The 16,654-nt window shown below is 39.2% G+C and overlaps 1 protein-coding gene across 2 annotated transcripts in view; it reads left to right on the top strand.

Annotated features, from left to right (window-relative positions):
• Positions 1-16,654, top strand: part of RFX4 (regulatory factor X4) — a 160,752-nt gene that overhangs the window by 86,936 nt on the left and 57,162 nt on the right. For both annotated transcript variants that reach the window (XM_014865835.3, XM_070507197.1), the window contains exons 7-8: positions 630-707; positions 7,683-7,846. In XM_014865835.3, coding sequence (XP_014721321.1) covers positions 630-707; positions 7,683-7,846 — 242 coding nt within the window. The remainder of the gene's footprint in view (positions 1-629; positions 708-7,682; positions 7,847-16,654) is intronic.

Below are 16,654 nucleotides of genomic sequence, written 5' to 3' on the forward strand. Positions count from 1 at the left end.
TTAAACCTAAGAACTAGATAAATCTTTTTTTTTTTTGCTCAAATTTGCTTTTTTTCCTCAACAAACTTCCTGGGCTCTAGCTTTAAAATTCTTGGAAAAATGGAACTGGAGATGAAATTCTTTTGCTAAGGAGATGCCAGAGAATTTACAAATGTCTTTTTGTGATTTTGGCAAATGTACCTCTTCTTATAAACACACACTGAGTTTTAGCTTTTTGGTATGTTAGCTGATGAGGAGAAATTAATTCGGTATACCAACTGAACTCTACTATGTGCCAGGCACTGTGCTAAATGCTGGATACACAAGCATGAATAACATGCCATTTTTATTTTCCCAGAGCCCACAGTCTGGGCGCAGAGAGAGAAACTGATGCTTTCCATATCACAGGCTGAGTGCTCTGATGGAGCAACACATTCAGCTGCTGTGTGAGCACAGAGGAGGAAGCCGAGGGTCGGAGAACATCACCTAATGAAAATGAGTCTCATTTGGGTCTCGCTGGATGAGTAGATGTTAGGCACATTTCCATCGCCTCAACAGGGAATAAATGACTTGAAAATTGAGATTCCAAGCACAGCAGTAATGTGTATTAATGTATGCCTTTATTATTGATCTCTCCCCACCCCCTACAGGTTTCTACCTTTATTATGATGTACAGAACACACTGTCAGAGAATCCTGGACACTGTAATAAGAGCCAACTTTGATGAGGTAGGTCAATAAGTGTTGAGCTGTGAATAGCCTGTATTAAAATATTATAATAACACCAGCTCCTCTTTCACAAGCTCCTCCTGGGGGCCAGACCATCTGGAAGCCCTGGATGCACATTAGCTCAGTCTTCACAGGGATCCTATGAAGCCCACACTATTGTTATCCCATTTTACAGGTCTTATATGTGAACAGCAATTGGCGTGGCCTTTTCCTTGATCTAACTAGTGAACTGCATCCTGCCTGATTGGCCTACTAGGAAGACAATTTGGCCAGGGTATCATTACACCTAGAATTATAGATTCAGAGAAACTAAAGGAAAGTTTTCCTATATTTTGTATTTAATCTCTTCCCGAGGCTCATCCACTTTGGTGCACTTGGAGCTGGTTACCCTCCATTCCCAAGACCAGACCTTGAGAAGGAAGGGTATGTCCATTCATTGTCCATCAAATCCTGTAGGGCCATCTTTGAATACAAACAATATAAGAAGTCCATTTCACTTTTATTTTAAAATATTACAGTTAAAGAATGGAGAAGAAAAGAGAAGAAAGGATTGAGGCACCATTACATAATAAAAGAGAGACAACAAAATTTTCTTGCCCAAAATGCCATCCAAAAGAGCCTTCCAGAGGGATGGCAAGAAACTACACATCTCACCCCATAAACCTGAGGCCTTTCTGTTTAAAGAAAATGCCTTTCAGGCAAAAAAAAAAAACACCCTGGGATCACGTATGGACATTCAATTTGAGGGAAGATAATACAGGCTCTAAAGGGGCTGTAAAAACCAGTAGTTAGTGGTAGAAAAGATCCCAGAGAGTCCCTTTGTGTGTGTTTTGGCAGGTGGAGGGGTTGCTGCTGGGGATGGAGGGGTAAAAAATGATGGAAGATACAAAATGCTCTTCTCCCCCATATTTTCCTGCCTTTCCACCACTGTGTCTCACAACAGTGAACTTGTAGTAAGACGTGCACTTACTTGTGTCAGCTCATTTACTGTTCCCACAGTAATCCTGTGTTGTCATAGTCGAACGTGAGCTGTCACTTGGCTCATGGACACAGCTCCAGGAGAGATCCAGTGTGTTGGTGGAGAAGTGCTATTCTTCCTTCTCTTGACTTTTATCCACTAGAGTTTTGAAACCTCCCAAGTTCCTTGAGTGACCATTTAAGTAGATTCATTTATTTTTTTTGGTGAGGAAGATTGTCACTGAGCTAACATCCATGCCAGTCTCCCTCTGTTTTGTATGTGAGATGCCACCACAGCATGGCTTGATGAGTGGTGTGTAGGTCGGTACCCAGGATGCTAATCTGTGAACCCTGGGCTGTCCAAATAGAGCGTGAACTTAACCACTATACCACTGGGCCAGCCCCCTTTTTTTAAGGAAAGAAAAATCGCTTCTTTCTCTCATATTGTGGTTTCTCTCAAGTTGGCTATATCTTAACATTCCAAAGATCTCTGAGACCAGGGCAAGTAGTGATTCATGATTGGTTAAGACAACACTGGCTTCTGTAACAAATAATGCCCTAAATCTTAATACATGAGAAGTTTATTTCTCCCTCATGTCACAATCCAATGTGGCTGCTCTCGGTTGGAAGGCTGGTTGCTGGGAGTGGTTCAGGGACCCAGGCTCCTTCCCCCTTGCTGCCACACTCTGCCCTAGAGCCTTGGAGTTCTCTTTGTTCAGCTGATGGATGGGGAAAAGGATTTCAGGGAACACATGCTCTTAACCTTGTCAGTCCAGAAATAAAACGCATCACTTTTTTCCACATCCCGTGGGCAACAGATGGTTTCATGGCCCCACCTTGATGCAGGGGAAGCTCAGAAGTGTGGCCCCTCACTGGGCAGCGGCTTACACTACTACAGAAGAGGAGCTCAGAGCTCTAGTGGACAGCTCTCCCTCTCTGCCACAAGGACTAACAATAAAACTGGTGATAGTCCTCCCTTACGTTCATATGTAGCTTTATTCATCCCCAAGCTCATCATCTCATTTTACTTAATGCCATTCATTAATCCCAACACTTACTGGATATCTGATGGTGCCACTCACTGCTCTAGGTCCCAGGAATGGGGCAATAAGTAAGACACGGCCTGTTGGGGGAGGGGGAAGAAGGCACACCAGCAATTAGGAGGCAGATATATGGTGAGAGGTCCAGAAACCTTGCAAAGGGCAGGGTGCTCTTATGCAAAAAGTGCCAGACTTGGAGCCCAGGCTTGGATTCAGGACCTGGCTGTGCTAGGAAAGCCTCAATTCCTCATCCTAGAAATGAAGATAAAAATATCATCCCTGGGGCCGGCCCGGTGGTGCAGCGGTTAAGTTCGCACTTTCTGCTTCTCGGCGGCCTGGGGTTCGCTGGTTCGGATCCCGGGTGCAGACGTGGCACTGCTTGGCAAAAAGCCATGCTGTGGTAGGCGTCTCACATATAAAGTAGAGGAAGATGGGCATGGATGTTGACTCAGGGCCACTCTTCCTTAGCAAAAAGAGGAAGATTGGCAGTAGTTAGTTCAGGGCTAATCTTCCTCAAAAAAAAAAAAAATCATCCCTGCTTATGTAATTCATAGGATTACTGGAAGGAGGAGATGAGACAATGCCTGGAAAAGCTCTTTGTAGACACAAAAGGTAGTACAAATGCTTGCTTTTATCCAATATGGCAAACAGAGAGTTAAGAGACTTGCCCAAAGTCACATAGTTGGTTAGGGCCAAAGTCATGACTAGACCTTTTGTCACCTGACACCACTAGTCCAATATTCTTTGCACGCCTGTGGCAGGGATATTTGGTGGCTGTTTTTAAGATGGCTAATCAAGATATGGTTCATTCTACCCAACTACAAAAGAATGAAGGGGGATGTTTTACTTCTGATGGGCATGGGCTTTCTCCCACCGCTAGGAAAAGTCATTGGCAAATGGATGGTGGGTGCATCTGGTATACCTTGACATTATAGTTTGTTTCAAGTCTTCAAAATATTTAATATCTGTTGTGGTCACAACTTACGCTAATATCACAATCTCAGATTGTTTGCTTGTGCGTTGTTTGTCTCCTACCATCATAATGTAAGCCCTTAAGGCCAGGGATCTCGTTTGTCTTGTTCACTGCTGTATCCAGGTCTGCCATACTCTCAGGCTCTCGGTAAATATTTGTTGGGTGGGTGAGTGGATGAGTAGATGGACGGATGGATAAATGGATGGACGGACAAATGACTTGTAGCATTGTCAGGCAAGTACAAAGAGCCCAAGTCTGCATGTAGGAGACTTGCTGCAAGGCCTTCCCCAAACTACATTGCACAAAGAGCATAAAGTCGGATAGTCCTGTGTTGGAGTCCTAAATCCACCATTAGCCTGTGACCTTGAGCAAGGTACTCACCCTCTCTGAGCCTCAGTTTCTTTTGCTGTGAAATGGAGATAATTATATCTACCTCTTAGTTAAATTGTGATGATTACATGGAAATTGTGTATGTAAACTGTCTGATTTCGAACTCAGAGCATAAGAAATGGTAGGTATTTTGGTAGTTACTGTTTTGTTGAGATCCTTTCAACACTGTAGCAATTCAGCACCCTCATTGAAAGTCATCAGATGTATTTCCGCAAGGTGTCAATATGTTAGGAATGAACTAAACATGGGAGTGGAAAAAAAATAGAAAACTTACTTAGATATTCTTAAGGAAATCATCTCCTGATACTTCACTGAGCCAAGAGAAAAAGGGTTGAGAGTTCAGGGGATAATCCAGGAAACTCACTTTAAATAATCAGTTTCAATCATTTGCCTCTGATTCTTTCACCATTTATGCTTGCAAAGGGTAAGGAGAACTTCTCCCTTCTGTCTAATAGTGAGTTTCCATTTGTTAAATGCCTACACGGTGCCAGACATTTTACATAAGTTATCTTATTTCATCCTAATAATAGGTAGACATCATCTCCATTGTATAAAAGCTGGTAATTTTCATTTTTATATATTTAGTCCTGAGCTCCAGATTCAATTGACTTGACATCTAACCTAACATGGCCAAATCAGAGCTCTAATTTTCCACTCCGAATCTGTTTTCCCGAGTCTTAGATTGCCACGACCACCCACCCAATTCTCAAGCCACAAGCCTTAATTCTTCTCTTTCCCTCAACCTTCATATGCAGTCTGTTGGGAGGTCCTGTCGGCTCTGCCTCCTGGTGTAAATACTGTGTCTGTCCATTTCACACCTGACTTCCAAGTGTCAGAGCTTGAGCTTTACGCTGTTCTACCTCCTTTTTTCCTCTCGCTCTGAGGAACTGGTACCACTGGACACTAAATAGTCTAAAATGCAGAGGGTATCAAGGGAAGTCAAAACTGGATAATATGCCCTCTACAAGGGCTGCCCAGGAGACCAGGGACTCATCAGGGCTCCCTGTGCTACATGAACAGGCTTGAAACAGATGCCTGCTAAAGACACTGATTTCCCACAGATTTGTTTTAACGTACACAGCTGCTGATCTTTTCCACAATTTCTGCTAGAAATTGACTGCTCATATAAAAAAAACAGAGTAGAGCTGCATGCAAGGAGAGCTTAGAGATGCAAATGAATTCAGAATCTACCAAATCTTAGGAATCAACTGGGCAGAACTTCTTACTCAGAGTTGGAAGGGAAGGCAGGGAGGTCTAAGCCCCAGCCTGAGGCCAGTGTCCAGGGACAAGCTGGGATCAGGGGACAGCAGAGGGTCTCTGGAGGGCAAGCACCTTATCCTGGAGATGTGGCTATCTCCAGGCCGAGGCCAGGCCAACTCTCAGCCACCAAGGTGTCCAAATGACAGAAAAAGAACCTTGACAGGTGCGCAGAGCCACAATGAGGATCCTGGCTGCGTGACACTCAGAAACTTAGGCAAGTGTGTCTCAAATGCTTCGGGCAGCACACTGGTTTCTTGGACCTAGTAGTGGTAGTGCCTCCATGATATGATAATAATAGCTAATTTATTAAGCATCTACTATGCCAAGGACTATAATAAGTACTTTTTAGAAACCTTTACTGAAACCTGTGCAGTAAATACTACTTTTATTCCTGTTTCACAGGTAAGGAAACTGAGGCATAGAGATATTACACCCCTAGTTGGTAGTGGGGCCAGGATTGGAACCCTAGAAGGCAATCTTAACTCATCTGAATTTTCTTTGTTTTAATTTTCAATCTGGATGAAAACTTTGCAATATTTTCACTGTCATGGGATTAACACATTAACTGTGATTTGAGTTTCACAAATTATAGACCTGTCTTCATGCACCATTTTGATCATGTTTTTACCACTCCCCCCCAGGAAGTCAGGGGGCATGCTTTTCTCCCCATTCCTCCTCTGCCAAGCCTCCCATCCAGTGTTGACGCTGGGAAGTCCAGGCTGACTGTGGACATCAGGGGAGTCAGTCTGCCCAAGGCTGAGCTAAGGTCACCAGGCGGGGGTCACAGGTAGCCTGGTCAAAGGAAAGCAAGACCTTCCTCCTAAGAGGGACCTGAGAGACACTGCAGGTCACCAGAAGTGGGGAGCAAAGAAAGCTGGGAAGCAGGCAGTGGTCCAAGGAGAGACATGGGTCTCAGGAATAGGGTTGAAGCCCACGTACTACGTAAAGAACAAACTAGCCATGAGACTGACAGGTGGACAGATAGGCAGACATGGGCCCCACTTCATCCGTTCCCTGACTTGCTGTCCAGCTTTGGACAAATAATGTCTGCAAAATGAGAGTAATGATTCTCAGCTGTAGCAGTATTGTGAGTATTAAATGAGAGATCCTATGCCGAGTACCTGGCATATAGTAGGCACTCAATAAATAATAATACCACCTCCAAAGTATTAGACTAGGGTACTAAATTATCTCCTACATGGGATCAGGATTCATTTGGGGAACCAGGGATGTGGTAATGCTATATGTGGAATCTTAGTATAGGCTCAAGACTGCCCATCTGTGGGGGAAAGAAGGATACACAGTCCAGGAACCAAGTTGAGCCTATGAGAATTCACAAAAATTCGGTTATTTGTTCCCTCCTATCTTCCAGATGAACCAGTCCTCAATGTTAGCTGAAGTCTAGATATTTTTGAATGTTGTTATATTCACCAGTTCACCACCTTCTACTATTTCCCTTCACTTCCTTTATCTTGTCCCACCCTCCACTCCCTACCTGCTCTCTCCGTGACCTCCAGCTCACACACTACAAGATATAACTGTAGGGGCATCGAGGAGTTCTCTGCTTTGGATATTCGCGCTGCCATTCATTCATCAGCAACACAGCTTGAGTTCCTGCTATCATCATATTAACAATAATAACTATTTTTGAGTGCCTGTTATATTTCTGTTCTGTGCTAGTGGTTGGGGTTGGAGTGTCCACATAGCTCACCACCTAGATATCACCATGTAGCACCCCAAAATGGCAACAAGTGGCCAGTGCTCTTTGGGACAATGGAAGAATTTGTACGTGAAGAGGCGCTTGCACTTTATCCAGTTTTGGGCACGCAAATTTGAATCAAGAGACTTTCCTTTACGGCCCCTACTCTTCAGATTCTTCTCCCTTCAGACACATTCCTCTTACCTACAACTCCCACATTGTTCCCTTCCTTCCAGAACGCCCAGGGACCCCCGAGGCACCAATGGGCCCAAAGAATAGTGGGTACTAGTGCTCTGAGCTTTTTAAGAGCGATATCCCGCCTTCCCTTCCTTAAACTTTTCCCAGACCAAGTGGACATGAAGGGGCCGATGGATTAACATGCTACTCCCCTCTCCCAGGGCAGAGGAGACCCCAGACTGCCAGACCAACTGGTTCTCTGGCAGGGGGCATGCCACACGGGTGGGCAGGGGGAAGACTTGGGACAGGAGGACCTTGCAGGTCCTCCGAAGCTGCACCAGGCTGGGGCGGCCTCTGCCGCTGCGGGGGAAGTGGGTGACAGCACTGCCGACTGGGTTGGCCTTGGCCAAGTCCCTGGGCTCTGTTGGGAGGGCCCTGTGTAACCTCGTGGTTCTTCTCCTCTCTGTGGGTCGATACAGGTTCAAAGTTTCCTTCTGCACTTTTGGCAAGGAATGCCGCCCCACATGCTGCCTGTGCTGGGCTCCTCCACGGTGGTGAACATCGTCGGCGTGTGTGACTCCATCCTCTACAAAGCTATCTCCGGAGTGCTGATGCCCACCGTGCTGCAGGCGTTACCTGACAGGTGGGCATGCTTCTCGTCTCCCCCATGGCTGGTCCCCAGCTTTTATTGTTCCTGCTTCTTCTTTTATTGAATATAATCATGTACTATCTAGGGGCCTTTCTGGTAAAGACCATTAATATTGGACTTGTAAAAGTTAAATTTTGTTTACATTTTTGAACATAAATAAAAATTTTAATATTTTGAACCATTTGTATGGTTCAGAATTCAAAAGGTATAATATGGCACACAATGGAAAGTCTCCCCCAACTCTTGTTCCCCAGACACCCAGGTCCCCTCCCCAGAGCATCAAATATGATCATTTTCTTGGGGGTCTGTCCAGATCTCCTATGAACATGTAGCCAATGCATATACAATACTTCTTCTCTTTCTTACTGAAATGATGACACACTGTATATACTACTCTGTACCTTGCTTTAAAAAAACCATCTTGGAGATTGAGTTGGATAGCTTCCATGCCCCTCCAGAGGCACTCTCCACCGGGCTCCTTGCTGACCTCTGCCCTGCGGGGTGGACCGCATGGAGGACCTCACAGGGCTCCCTTTCCCTCTGGCTTCCGGCTGGGATCAGCCAATGGGGAGGGTCACGAGGGACATCAAAGAGAGGGAGGGAGGAGAGTGAAGTTAGGAGATTGATTCTCTGCCTCCCTCCCTGTGAAGTTGCCTTGGGCTGGCCATGTCCCTCTACACGGCTCTGCTGCCTTTCAGGCAGTCTCTCTCCTTCCAGATTGTCCTTTGGGCATGGCGGTGGTGAGAGCCCACTGCCCCTAACCCCAGGGTGCAGCGTTTTCCCTTATGGGTTCCTCTATGCCTGTATACACCTTTATTTCTTGTCCCTTGTAAATAAACTCTCCTATTTTGAGTAGCATCTGTTTCCTATTGGGCCTGTTACAGAGAGCATTCCACATCAGTTTATAAAGAGCTTTTTTTCACCTGCATAATATTCCACTGTATTAAATTTAATCCGTTGTCTTGCTGTTTCCAGTCTTGTCCTAATACAAACAGTGCTGTGATGAGTGATGTTTAAAGCACATCCTTTTACAGGGTGGAGTATGTTCGTTTCCTAGGACTGCAATGACAAAGTACCACAAACTGGGTGGCTTCAAACAATGGAAATTTGTTCCCTTGCAGTTCTGGAGTCCAGAAGTCTGAAATCAAGGTTTTGGCAGGATTGTTGCCTTCCAGAGACTTTGAGGCTGGATCTGTTCTCTGCTTCTCTCCCAGCTTCTGGTGGTTGCCTCCAGTCCTTGGTGTTCCTTGGCTTGTAGATGCCTCGTTCCAGTCTCTGCTTCCATCTTCACGTTGACTCCCACTCTGTGTGTCTTGCTGTCTCTTATAGGGGTACTTCTCATCAGATTAAGGCCCACCCAGTCAATCCAAGATCTTATCTCGAGATTATTAACTTAGTCACATCTGCAAAAGCCCTATTCCAAATAAGGTCATCTGCACGGGTTCCGGGTGGACATGTTTTTGGGGGGAACCACCACTCATCCTACTACATGGAGTATATGTGCGAGATAAATTTCTAGAGGGCTGAATTCCTGGACCAAAGGATATGTAACTTACACTTTTCTCAGTGAAGTTTTCATTTGCATTTCTCTTATTAGGATGAAGTTGAATATCTCTTCATATCTTTAAGAATGATTTCTATTTTCTTTTCCGTGAACTCTCTGTGCTTACCCATTGACTGTTTTGCTATTTGGTAGTTGATGTTTTTCCCATTGATTTTTAGGATCTCTTTATTTATTAGGGATATTAACGATTTATCTGTAATAAGAGTTGCAAATATTTTCTCATTTTGTTGTTCTTTTGTCTTCACCATACAGAAGACATATTTGTGTAGTTGAGTTTCTCAGTCTTTGTTTTTATGGGTTCTGGATTTTTGTATCATAGTTTAAAAAATCTCCCCCACTCCAGTTATAAAATAATTTTACCATGGTTTATCCCACTAAACTTATGGATTAATTTTGTACTTTTGAATTTTTGTTCAATTTGGAATTCATCCTTGTGTAAGATGTAAAATATGGCTTCATTTTTTTCCCTAGCAGTTCTCTCATTGTCCCAACACCACATTAATTATTCTATCTTTTCTTCACAGATTTGAGATGCCTCCTTTTTGTATAGTAAATTTTATATGTATTTACTTGGGGCTATTTCTGAACTTCTTATCCTATACCATTGATATTTCTATATATTCATGTTCCAGGGTCCCTCTGTTGTAAGTTTTGTGCTTTTAAACATACAATAATATTTTGTAGGACTAACTCCTCATACTTACTTTCCTTTTTTTTTTAGACTTTTCCTGTTATTGTCACTTATTTTTCCATATGAAATACTTTAGCATTAGGTTGCCTATTTAAATAAATATGTACATATTTAACATATATATGTATTTTTATTGGGGTTACTTTACACTTATAGCTAAGTTTAGGGACAATTATATCTTTATGATCTTGAGAATTCCTCACAAAGAACACTGTTTGCCTTGCCATTTATTTTTATCTTTAATTTTGTGGCCTTCAGGAATGTTTAAATGTTTTTCTCATATAAATCCTATACATTTTTAAATTAAATTTATTCTTAGATATTTATTTACTTTTGTTGCTGTTATAAATGAAGACTTTTCCTCCATATCTCTTGACTGGTGGTTGTTTATATATATGAAAGCTGTTGATATCTGTGTGTTATATTTGGACCTGAGCATGTTAAATTTAATTATCTTATTGTTGTATTCCTTTTTTGAGATTCTCTTAGATTTTCCAGGTTTACAATCATATTATCTACAAATACAGATAATTTTACCTTGGTATTTCTAATTTTTATACCTCTCATTTATTTCTCTTGTTGAATTACATTGGCTTATGTCTCAAGAACATGTTAAAGTTCTTGACTTTAATGCAAATGCAGTGTTTTTTAATGTTTTAATGCAAATCCAGTGTTTTTCCATTAAACATGATACTGGCTTTTGGGTTAAGATTGATATATTTTATCATATTATGAAATGTCCATCTTTCCTTAATTCATTGAATGTTTTATGAAGAAAGGTTCTTGAGTATTATCCAATGTTTTTTATTGTCTAAAGAAATGATCACATTATCCATCTTCTAACATTGAACCATTCTTGCATTCCTAGGATAACCTCCCACCCACTGATAGTATACTGTTTTCTTTAATGTGCTGCAGGACTTTATTTGTCAACGTTTTATTTAGGATTTCTACATCAAAGGTCACAGTGAGATTGGACTGTAATTTTCCTTTTGTGTTTAATCTTTGCAGCTGTTCGTATCAATGTTATTCTTGCTTCCTAAAGGAATCTGGAAGCCTTCCTCCACATTTTTTTCTAAACTCTGAAACAGTTTAAGTAGCATTAAAATTATTTGCTCTTAGGGGCTGGTACAGTGCTGCTCTCCTTTGGCGGCCCAGGGTTCGCAGGTTTGGATCCTGGGCACAGACGTAGACACTGCTCATCAAGCCATGCTGTGGCAATGTCCCACATACAAAATAGAGGAAGATTGGCAACAAATGTTAGCTCAGGGCCAATCTTCCTCACCAAAAAAAAATTATTTACTCTGGAAGATTACATAGAATTAATTTCCCTTTGAAGGCATCTGGACCTAGTGGTTTATGAGGGTAAATCTTTAAAATTTTTCTTCTTTTTTTCCTATAGTAATTGGTCAGTTTAGATTTTCTATCTTCTCTGAGGTAAATTTTGGTAAATTATATTTTCCTAGAAAATTATTCATTTCTTCCAGATCTTTAATTTAATTTATTTGCTTAGGGTTGAGCAAAGTGGGTTTGTAGACTCATTGGATTTCCTCTGTGTCCATGATTATTTCTGCTTTACTACATTTAGTTTGTGTAGTTGTGCTTTCTTCCATTGCTTGGTGCTTAAGTTACCTATTTTCTTTTATTTTTTCAGAAACAAGCTCTTGGCGCTGTTATTATTATTTCTTTTTTCTACTACGTTAATTTCTGCTTTTATTTTATTAACTCATTCTTTTTCCTTTCTGAAGTTTACTCTGTTACTCATTTATTCAACAAATATTTATTGAGTGCCCAATATGTGTCTGGCCCATTCTAGGTGCTTGTGTTACATCAGTGAAAAAAAATTTTACCAAAAATTAGATGCTTATTTACTTTCCTTAATTCTTGTTTAATAACATGAGTATTTCAGGCTTGGATTTTTCTTTGAGCATTATTTTAGCTATATTCCGTAGGTTTCCATATATAATATTTTAATATGATTGTTTTCTGGAGATTTTGCAGATTTGGAGTTCCTCTTTGTCCTAAGAATTTTAAAAGAACATTTTTAAATTTCCAATTGTTAGGAGTTATTGTTTTCTGGTTATTTATGCTACAAAGTACAAATACACAAGTGTGTGTCTTTGACATGCACATATCTGGACCCACGTTATTGTTACTTAGTTCTTCTGTTGTCTTGGTGCTGTCCACTTAGACTGCTATGGACCAAGAAAGGAAAGATAAAAATTTACTGCTGATTTGTGCTAACCTATTGCAACTTGTATTTCCTATAATTTTTGTTTTTGAATGTTGATGCTATGTTATTTGGTGTTTTGATATTTCTAACTGCTTTATCTTCAATGAGAGTTGTAATACTTTCATTATGAATTGCAACATCTTCATTGTGAATTGCACTCTTAGCGTTATCAAATCTCATTTAGTATTTTGTTTTTTTGGCCCAGAATTTAACTTGTCTGATATTAATATCATGACCTTTGTTTTCTTTTTGTTTTCATTTGTCTGAATACATTTGGCCATCCTTTTGTTACTTTTATAACTCACTTGTATATAGAACCATTAGAATTTGTTTTATAATCCAATCTGATTTTTTCTCTTACTAGATAAGTCCACTCCATTTACGTTTATTGATACAATAGTACTTTTGTTGTTAGTTCTATCAATTTATTTTGTTATTATTTATATTTTTACAGCTTTTTATTTTTCATTCAGATTTATTGATTATTCATTAACATTCACCATTTTTAGTGTATACAGTCAAAATATAGAATAGTTCCATCACTTCAGAAAATTTCCTCATGCCCCTATTTAGTCAGTTCCTCTTCCCACTTTCCAAAATCTTACATAAATGGAATCACAGAGTATGTAGCCTCTTGAGTTTTTCTTTCACTTAGCATACTCTGTCTTATGGCATCTATCAGTAATTTGTTCTTTTTAATGGCTGAGTGTGGTATTCCATGGTATGGATATATCACAGTTTGTTTTTCCATTCACCACTTGAAGGGCATTTGAGTTTTCAGTTTTTGGCTATTATGAATATACCTAGTATCAACATTTGCATACAGGTTTGTGTGTAAGTTTTCATTTCCCTCCTGTGAATCCCTAGGTTGTGATTGCTGAGTAATATAGTGAGGATATATTTAACACTATAAGAAACTACCAACCTGTTCAAACTGTAGGAATCCAAAGTGCATTCCTACAGATGATGTTGGGAGTTCCTGTTGCTCTGTGCCTTCAACAGCACTTGGTATTGTCATGATTTTGTTTGTTTGTTTTAGCCAGTTGTGTAGTTGTGTAGTGATATCTCACTGTGGTTTTAATTTTCATTTTCCAAATGACTAATGATGTTGAGCGTCTTTTCAGGTGCTTATTTCCGTTTACATATATTTTTTGGTGGAGTAGCTGTTCAAATATTTTGCCTACTTTTTTTGTTGGGTTGTTTTATTATCGAGTTTTGAAAATTATTTTTATATTCTAGAAACAAGTTCTTTATCAGACACGTGTTTTGAAAATATTTTCTTTCGCTCTCTGGCTTGGTTTTTCATTTTATAAGCAGTATCATTTGAAGAGCAGAACTTTTTAAGTTTGATCAAGTCTAACCTCTCAATATTTTATTTTATGGATTTTGCTTTTGGTGTTATATCAAATAATTCTTTCCCAAGAAAGGTCACAAAAATTTTTCTATATTTCATTCTGGAAGTTTTAGGTTTTACATTTTTTGCATTTTACAGTTTTCTAGACTTTAAATTTTACTTTATGTTGATTCATTTGAGTTTTGTAGATGGTGCAAGGTCTACATAGAGATCAAAGTTCATTTTTGCTTTCTGCATATGGAGGTCTAAATATCCCACCACCGTTTGTTAAAAAAACTAACCATTCTCTATTGAATTGCTTTGAAGTTTTGTGGAAAATTAATTGGCCGTGTATGTGTGGGTATATTTCCGGACTTTCAATTCTGATGCATTCCTCTAAGTGTCCCTTCTTTCACCAATACCATACTCTCCTGATTACTGTACCTTTATAGCAAGTCTTAAAGTCTGGCAGTGTGAGTCCTCCAACTTTGTTCTTCTTTTTCAAAATTGTTCCTTTGCTCTTGTCTATTAATTTTGTAGAATCTATAAAAAGTCCTATGGGATTTTCATTGGGATATCGCTGACTCTATAGATAAATTTTGAAATAATTGACATCTTAACAACATTGTCTTCCAATCCATGAGTATGGTATACTGTAACTCTCTATTTAGGCCAACTTTGATTTTCTTCAGTGTTTTGTAGTTTTTGGCATATAGATCTTGCACATATTTTTCTAGATTTATATCTTAAGTATTTCATGTGTTTTGGTGCTGTTGTAAATGATACTATTTTTTTTAAGTTTAATTTCCAATTTTTCATTGCTGGTTTACAGAAATATGACTGATTTTTGTTTATTGGTCTTGTATCATGAGATCCTATTAAACTCACTTATTGGTTCTAATAGATTTTTTGTAGAATTTTTGAGATTTTCTTTGGGTATAATCACGTAATCTAGGAGTAGAGGCACTTTTATTTCTTGACTTCCAACCTATATATCCTTTTTTCTCCTGTCTTAATGCACCAGCTAGGACCTGTAGAATTTTGTCCCAGCCTAAGTGAGGGTGGCCATCTTTGCATTTTCCCTGATCTTAAGGGGAAAGCATTCAGCATTCATTGTAAAATATGCTGGATGTAGGTTTTTTTGTAGATACCACTTATCAAGTTGAGGAAGTTCCCTTCCATTTCAACTTTGCTGAGAATTTTCATCATGAAAGTATTTTTAATTTTGACAGAGGCTTTTTTGTATTGAGATTATCATATTTTTTTTCTTCTTCAGTCTATTAATATGGTGGATGATGATGTTTTATGTTCAAATATTGAAACCAGCCTTTTGTTTCCATGGTAAACCCCCTTGGTCATGATGGTTTCATATATATATATATATATATATATATATATATATATATATGATTGCTAGATCTGAATTGCTAATGTTTTGTTGAGGATTTTATGTCTGGGTTCGTGAGAGTTATTGATCTTTAGTTTTCCTTTCCTGTAATGTCTTTCTCTGGTTTAGGTAGCAGGGTAATCCTGACTTCATAAAATAAGACTGTATCTTCTATTTCCTGGAAGAGTTTATATAGAATTTTATCTAAACTTTTTGAATTCATGAGCTTAAAGCTGTTCGTAGTATTTCCTTATCACCCTTTTAATATCTGTAGGATCTGTAGTGATGTCCCCTTTCTCATTCCAGATGTGGGTAATTTGTGTCTTCTTTCCTTTTTCTTGGTCACTGTGCCAAGAGGTTTATCAATGTTATTGCTCTTCTCACAAAAATCAGTTTTTGGTATCTCTGATTTTTCTGGTTTCTTATTGTTTTTCTGTTTTCAGTTTTATTGATTTCTGCTTTTATCTTTATTACCCTTTGTTCTTGCTTTGAGTTTAATTTGCTCTTCTGTTTTTAGTTTCTTTAACTGAAAGATTAAGTCATTGATTATAAATCTTTCTACTTTCCTAACAAAGCATTTATTTTATTTATTTATTTATTTATTTATTTATTTAATTATTTGAGGAAGATTAGCCCTGAGCTAACATCTGCTGCCAATCCTCCTCTTTTTGCTGAGGAAGACTGGCCCTGAGCTAACATCCGTGCCCGTCTTCCTCTACTTTATATGTAGGACGCCTACCACAGCATGGCTTGCCAAGTAGTGCCATGTCCATATCTGGGATCCGAACTTGTGAGTCCTTGGTCACCAAAGTGGAACATGGGAACTTAACTGCTGTGCCACCAGGCCAGCCCCCTAACAAAGCATTTAACGCTATAAATTTTTCTCTAATCACTGCTCAGCTGCATCCCACCAATTTTAATATGTTGTATTTTCATTTTAATTCAATTAAAAATATTTTCCCTGTGACTTCCTCTTTGACCTATGGGTTGTTTAGAAGTAAGTTGTTTAATCTCCAAATATTTGAGAATTTTAAACATATTTTTCTGTTATTAATTTCTCTTATAGTCAGATTACATACATTGTATTACGTCAGTTCTTTTAAATTTGTTGAGACTTATTTTATGGCCACAATATGGCCTATGTTGGTGAATGTTCCATGTGTCCTTGAAAAGAATGTATATTCTACTCTCATTTGGTGGAGTGTTCTAAAATGTCAAATAAGTCAATTTAGTTGATAGCATTGTTTAGGTTTTCTATGTCTTTACTGATTTTCTGTTCATTTGTTCTATTGATTACCAAGAGAGGAGTGTAGATGTCTCCAACTACAATTGTGGATTTGTCTATTTATTTTTTTAGTTATATCAGTTTTTGCTTTATGTATTTTGAAGCTCTCTTGTTAAGTACATACACCTTAGGATTGTTACGTCTTCTTGATGAATTGATTGATTTTCATAATGTAATGTCTTTAATTATCCCTGTTAACATTTCTTGTTCAGGAGTTTACTTTGTCTGATAATAGTATAGCTACTCTAGCTTTTTTTTCTTACATTAGTATTTGTGTAGTATATCTTTTTCCACCCTGTTACTCTATGT

This window comes from Equus asinus, chromosome 4, assembly GCF_041296235.1.
Source record: "Equus asinus isolate D_3611 breed Donkey chromosome 4, EquAss-T2T_v2, whole genome shotgun sequence".
In the NCBI taxonomy this organism is placed as follows: domain Eukaryota; kingdom Metazoa; phylum Chordata; class Mammalia; order Perissodactyla; family Equidae; genus Equus; species Equus asinus.